Below are 7,459 nucleotides of genomic sequence, written 5' to 3' on the forward strand. Positions count from 1 at the left end.
TTTTCTTTTATCTTAGGTACAAATTCCAAATCCAAACAAATGGTTTTACTAAGAAAGCATGGGAGAGAAAAATGGGAAAAGTAATGGTCGGTGATGGAACAAAAAAAAGAAATCACAACTGTTCATTCTACCGAATAACAACTATTCAATAAATTGAACAACAATTGTTCAATTGATTGAACAAAAAACACACAAAAAGAAATTTGTGTTTTTCAACTAATTGAATAGCAGTTGTTCATTTAATTGAAAAGTAGTTATTCAATTGATTGAACATTAAAACATACGAAAAGAATTTGTTGATGTTCAATTGATTGAACAACAAAACACACAAAAGAAAGTGGTGTTGTTCAATTGATTTGAACAACAACTATTCAATTGATTGAACAACAAAATATAAAAAAAAAATTGGTGTTATCTAATCGATTTGAACAACAGTTGTTCAATTGATTGAACAACAAAACATACAAAAAAGAAATCAATGTTGTTCAATCGGTTTGAACAATAGTTATTCAATTTATTGAACAACAAAACATACATAAAGAAATCTGTGTTGTTCAGTGGGTTTGAACAACAGTTGTTCAATTGATTGAACAACAAAACATGCAAAAATAAATCGGTGTTGTTCAATCGGTTTGAACAAAAAAACATGGGAAAAGGAAATCGGTGTTGTTCAATCAGTTTGAACAGCAACTGTTCAATTGATTGAACAACAAAAAACAAAAGAAAAAAAAATCAGTGTTGTTCAATCGATTTGAACAGCAACTGTTCAATTGATTGAACAACAAAATATACAAAAAAGAAATCAGTTCTATTCAATTGGTTTGAACAACAGTTGTTCAATTGATTGAACAACAAAATATACAAAAAAGAGAAATTAAAAATGTTCAATTGATTTGAACAACAACTATTCAATTGATTGAACAACAAAACAACAACAAAAAAAGAATTGTTGATGTTCAATTGATTGAACAATAGTTGTTCAATTGTTTGAACAACAATTTATTAAACACAGGGGGAAGACTCCAACACTCTAGACAAATATAGACCAATTGCGTTGTGTAATATCATCTACAAGCCTTCGATTGAGAAAACGCTCTGCAACCCTACGAATGACTGAGCGCCTGCCGCCATCTCTGAACCCTACTACCTGCTCGCCTTTGGCAGAGACCGTCAAGCCGTCAGTATCCTACTGAAGGCTCTCCATGATGCCGCCTGCAGGAGGGGTGGGCTCTGCCCCCCCTCCTTTGAAAGACTCAGCCGCCGCCGGTGGAAAAAAGAACAGTATTCCGCTGCCTAATCCTGACACGAACAGTGAAAATGAGCACGAAGTACAGAAGACCACTGAGCAGGAGACTCCTGCAGATCAGACTGCAGCTACAGACACAGCAAATGAAAAGGGGCAAAATGCCTCTTCGTCACAGCCAAAGGCGACCTCGGCTACATGCATCCCCAAGTCGACGGAGCGCATCAGGATCGAACTGCCTAGTCATCGAATCAATGGTGAAATACAGTACATGCAGGACCATGCACTGATAGGAAAATTCTTGGGTTTCTGGCCGACAGAAAAAGCTCTGAATGGATGGATTGAATCAAAGTGGAAACCAAAGGGCCAAGTCACACTGCAACTGGGCCCAAAAGGCTTCTTCACAGCCATATTTAACTGCCTGGAGGACAAAACCAAGGTATTCGAGGGAGGCCCATACTTTTTCAACTCATCAGGACTGTACCTCACAGAATGGAAGCCACGATTTGACCCAAACAGAGAAGATTTCAGTTGGGCTCCAGTATGGATCAGAATGTACGGGCTCCCTGTGGAATACTGGAAGGAAGAAACGCTCGCAGACATTGGAAACCGACTGGGAACCTTCATCAAAGTTGCTGAAGAAACAAAGAAGCGCAAATATACTTCCTATGCACGGATCTGCGTCAAAATGCACCTTGCCAAGACTCTGGCAGAATCGGTAAGTCTCTTTCATGAGGATTTTGAATGGGAACAAACCCTTGATTATGAGCACATTCCTTTTCGCTGTCGTAAATGCCATGCTCATGGACACCTGTTTAGGGATTTCCCTCTTAATCAACAAACCAAAGCCTTTACTTCAGAAACACAGACTGACTCGGAAGGTTTCACCTTCATCCCCAACCGCCGCCGGCATTCTAAGAAGAATCAGGCTGTCCCTGATTTCTCTGTAAGATTAGACTCTCGGAACCAGTTTTCACCTCTGGCCAACCAAGATCCTTCCAGTGGAGCGCCTCTCGACTCTGACTCTCAGCCATCTTCATCCCTTAAACTCCACGCTCCTAAGCCCCCAGTCAAACCCAGCGCTGTTCAATCTCCCCTCTCTCCTTCTGAAGATATTCCAAAGGCAGTTTCTGATATCATTGATTCATCCGCTGACAAAGGGAAATCCAAATTAGATCCCACTCAACTGGCATCTGACATGGATATGGATGCAGCATTAGCACTTAGCTTACAAAATACCATAGCGGAAGAGGAACAAAATGCCCCTAGCAACATGGAACAGGATCCGGAGAACATCATCCTAGAGGGATTAGACATTTTCAAACTTGAAGTCGCCTGCAAGCAAAAAGATTACAATATTATTCCTCCATGGCAAATAGACCGGCTGGAAGGAGTCCTAGCCAAGGTACAGCACAACAAGCATCTAGGCATACAGGGAGGCAGTCCATGGGATATCAAAAAAAGTCTCAAAGAAAACAAGAGGAGAGGGCGCAAAACTGACCTGCAGAGGACCATTGCAGTAGGGGAATTGCTGGTGGAATCAGGAAGATTCCCCAAGCTGACCAAGTTTTACAAACCTGCATCCCACTTACCATGAAGCTCATCTCCTGGAATGTGAGAGGGCTCAACAGCCCCTCAAAAATTAGGATGATCAAGAACTTGATTCAACAAGAAAAACCCTCTATCGTTTTTCTTCAAGAAACCAAAAAAAGCACAATAGCCATGGACAAAGTAAGAAATAAGATATGGGCTGGTAGCAGCTCAATGTCAGTAGACTCTTCAGGGGCCTCTGGAGGTCTTTCTATTCTGTGGAACCCACAGATTCTCAATCTTTACGACTTCCATGCCACCCATTTTCTCATTCAAGCCTCCTTTCATCTCATTGGAACCAACATCCACGGGCATCTTTCCAATGTTTACTTTCCACAAAGCATTCAACAAAAATTAGATCTGCTAAACACGATTTCTAGTTTAAATGAGCACCGAGAATTCCCGCTCTGGATTAGTGGAGGTGACTTCAACACCATTCAGTCACTGGAGGAGAAAACAGGGGGAAGAACAAGACTAGAAAACGACAGCAAAGGACTCAGTAACTTTATACAGGACAACCACTTAATGGATATTCCGACCACCAATGGGATTTTCACCTGGACTAACAAGCGCAATGGGGTCAATCATATTGCCTCTCGGCTTGACAGGTTCCTACTCTCAGACAACGCAATACATCTAGGTGGCGACTTCAATGCTTCAATTCTGCCCCACGGAGGTTCGGACCATTGGCCCATCGTGCTTCATTGGTCTCGGCCCGGTACAAGAAGTAATAGGCCCTTCCGCTTTGAAGCGTTTTGGTTTACCAACGCAAAGTTCAGGCAGGTTGTTGAGGAGGCATGGAAGTCTTATAGGCCATCCGCAGGAGCCAAAATGTATCAATTCCAGCTAAAGCTGAAAAACCTAAAGCAAGTACTCAAGAACTGGAACAAAACTCAATTTGGCAACATTCATGAGGATCGACAAAGGTTGGAAAAGCAAATGGAAGCTCTACAGCAAGAAATCATCAAAGAAGGACGCACGGAGGAGCAATCCCAAAATGAGCAAACACTCTGGAATAGATTAGAAGAACGGAGAAAGCAAGAAGAAATACTTTGGCGACAGAAATCACGAATCAGCTGGTTGAAAGAGGGTGAAAAGAATACAAATTTTTTTCATAGAACAGCTATACAAAGGCGCATGCATAATAACATCACATTTATCAACAACCCTCAAGGAGAGCGAATTGAAGCCCATGAAGACATGGAAAAGGAATTCACACATTACTTTCAAGACATCCTCAAAGAGCCGGAAGGAAACAAGGAAGCAGAAATCAGAGCTATCACACAGCATATTCCCAGAATAGTAACAGATGAGCACAATATCAAATTACTTCAGCCCACCTCCCTGAAAGAAATTGAGGAAGCAATGAACCAGCTCAAGGACGGCAAAGCCCCGGGGCCAGACGGCTTTACTGCCAATTTCTACCATGAATTCTGGGAGTTAATTAAAGAAGAAGTATGGGAGTTGGTGGAAGAATCAAGAAGCATGCACTGGATTCTGCCAGCCCTCAATACCACTTTCATTGCTCTAGTTCCCAAATGTGCGGAACCAAGCAAGCCGGAAAGCTTTCGACCCATTGCTTTATGCAATGTCATATACAAGCTTATCTCTAAGGTCATCGCAAACCGGCTTAAACCACTCTTACCCTTGCTCATTTCACCGGAACAAACAGGTTATGTGGAAGGGAGGCAGATTATGGATGGCATCGTCTTATCAAATGAGGTGATTCACTCTCTCAAGATACTAAAAAAGCCAGGTATGCTTCTAAAACTAGATCTATCCAAAGCTTTTGACAAGCTCAGTTGGAATTATATTCAAAAAATGCTCATAGCTTTTGGCTTTAGTCACACTTGGACAAGATGGATTTACAACTTAATCTCCTCTCCCAGCTTTTCTGTTTTGTTAAATGGTTCTCCATCTCTTCCTTTTAGGCCTTCAAGGGGTATAAGACAAGGGGACCCCCTGTCGCCTTTCCTCTTCGTTCTTATGGCAGAGGGGCTAGGCAGACTGTTGAAGGCTGCCGTCTCTTCTCAAATGCTCAAAGGCATCTCTGTTCATGGCCTTCCTCCCCAATCCCACCAACAATTTGTTGACGACACCATGCTCTTTGGACACCCATCCTCGCAAGAAGCCTCTGTCTTCAAGTCTCTGCTTTCCATTTTTTCCAAAGCGTCAGGCACCTCCATCAATGCGTCGAAATCCCAGCTATATTTCTTTAATACTCCCCTCTCCACTCAAAGGAACATAGCTCGAATTTTGCAGTTTACTATTGCCAAACTTCCGTCGACCTACTTAGGGGCTCCTCTGGCTGCTGTGGCCATCAAACATTCCTCCTGGCAGTCTCTTTTAGATAAGCTTGAATCCAAGCTCACACTTTGGACCTTCCGCGCTCTCAACATCGCCAGTCGGCTTGTCCTGATCAAAGCGGTTCTTCAAGCAATGCCATTGTATCTTTTTTCTCTTCTGGCCGCCCCTAAATGGGTACTTAAATCTATTCGCAATCTCCAGCGAAATTTCCTCTGGGGGTCTTCAGGCCTGAACAGAAAATGGGCGCTCGTAAACTGGAAAGATGTTTGCAAACCCAAATCTGAAGGGGGACTGGGCCTACGAGACCCTTTGCAGAGCAATAATACTATGGGCGCACGCATGTGGTGGAATTGGATCACTAAGCCCAATGTTCCATGGGCCAAACTATGGCAGGCAAAATATGCTCCGGGCAGCCAATGGAATGATCTAATCAGAATCAACTCCACCACTCAGGGATCACCTATGTGGAACGCAGCCAAACCTCACAGCAAATTCATTCAAGAGCATAGCTTCTGGGAGATTCACTCAGGTACTACAGCAAGATTTTGGGAGGACTCGTGGCAGCAGCTCCCCAAGCTGGCCACAGTTTTTCACAAGCCTCTCTGGCAAGAGCAGATGAAGCATGCACAGCTCACTCAAGTCAATCAATTTTGGCAACCGACGGCAAACACCGACTTCAGAATCTGGAAAAAAGCCAATCTCTGGCAAAGTAATTGGCAAGGAGAGACATATGAGGACATAGAGAGAGAATTATCATTCAGGAAAATTCGACACTCTGCTCTACAGGATCGCCTCAGATGGGGCCATCAGCATAAAGGCACATTTACTACTAAAGAAGCCCATCAGCTCAGATACACTGGAGACCAGCTCAACAAGGACAGGATCTGGGAAAAGATATGGCAACCAGGAATATGGCCCAAAATCTCCACTTTCCTATGGCTGCTCAGTAAGAGAAGAGTGCTCACTTGGGACAACCTGCTAAAGCGTGGATTCGTGGGGCCTTCTAGATGCCCGAACTGCAACATTAACTCTGAGACAATTGGGCATCTCATGGAAACTTGCCCACTCGCTGAGCAAATTTGGAGGAAAGCTGAGAGTTGTAACATGAGATCAGAGACCAGAACAGAAGACATAGCGGAAAACTTAAGGAAATGGGCTCCCTCCCCTTTCAAAAGTCAGCTTCTCAACTTTCTGTGGAGACTCTTACCAGGATTCATATACTGGATTCTCTGGAAAGAAAGAAACCACAGAATCTTCAACAACTCCTCCCGGCCCACTGAAACATTATGGCTAATCCTCATCAAACAGCTGCAAGAAACTCTAGCTCTCAAATCCTGGACAGATGAGGATATGCCAGATTCCCCTTTAGAATGTCGGATCCTGAAGTCCTGGAACTTAAACCTCTCAGTGATAAAGAAAGAAGGCACACGATCTTCCAACAGCAGCGCCTCTCCTTCAAGCTGGTCCCCTCCAGCTTATGCTTCCTTCAAGTTAAACTTTGATGGGGCAGCCAAAGGTAATCCGGGGCTCGCAGGTTATGGAGGACTCTTCCGAAATCACACAGGGGAAATTCTTCAGATCTTCTATGGCTCGCTAGGTAAAGATACGAATAATGTAGCTGAATTGGAAGGCTTATGGAGAGGCTTATGCCTTGCAGAGCAGAATAATTACTTCCCTTTGGAAGTAGAAGGAGACTCCTTAATCCTTATCAGCGCTGCCCAAAGAATCCAGGCGGGTACGTCGGCCATCAAGGTAGCCGCAAGCTGGCGACTATTAAGCAGGATGGAATTAATGGAGGAAATGCTACATACTCCCCAAAGTATAACATTCATGCATGCACGAAGAACAGCGAATAAGGTGGCTGATAGATTAGCCAACCAAGGTGCTTCCCAGAGCATACCTTACTTTGTAGGCTCTCTGGACAACTCAGAAGATGACAAGCTCAACAATGACTGCATCTCACTGGCGAAGAAGGATTTCAACATCCCGGATGCGGGTGCATAGGGGCTCGGTGAATGGCACGCGCCATCACGTGGGCAGGTGGCTCGCTCACGGAAGACGGTGGTACCACGCGCAGCGGGACTTTATTCCGCTTGCAGGCAGAGGAATTAAGGCATCAATGCCTGTCCATTCGGCTCGAGGGAAGGTCTTGGACTTCGATGCAGCGATGAGGTTAAAGCTGCGTAAGATGGAGGTGCAAAAGAGTATGAGGGAGCACAGCAATGAAACCTTGCTCCGCTCAGACGGAACTGGGAATGACGATTTGAGAGGAGAGCCGCTGGTTTGCAAGCCTGTTGTGAATTATTGGTGCTGGAGTTG

General features: G+C 44.1%; 1 protein-coding gene across 1 annotated transcript; it reads left to right on the forward strand.

Annotated features, from left to right (window-relative positions):
• The first annotated feature begins 2,965 nt into the window (after positions 1 to 2,965).
• LOC149195409 (uncharacterized) lies at positions 2,966 to 7,144 on the forward strand. The gene has a single exon (XM_089407904.1). It carries the CDS (start codon positions 2,966 to 2,968, stop codon positions 7,142 to 7,144), a length of 4,179 nt encoding a protein of 1,392 aa, XP_089264030.1.
• The last annotated feature ends 315 nt before the right edge of the window (positions 7,145 to 7,459 follow it).

Source organism: Pinus tabuliformis, chromosome 2_2, assembly GCF_031772625.1.
Source record: "Pinus tabuliformis cultivar Carrire ecotype Pingquan chromosome 2_2, CPIR1, whole genome shotgun sequence".
Classification (NCBI taxonomy): Eukaryota; Viridiplantae; Streptophyta; class Pinopsida; order Pinales; family Pinaceae; genus Pinus; species Pinus tabuliformis.

Bases quoted from the DNA above. Each gene is read 5' to 3' on its own strand.
- LOC149195409 (XM_089407904.1), top strand. From the start codon at position 2,966: ATGGACAAAGTAAGAAATAAGATATGGGCTGGTAGCAGCTCAATGTCA.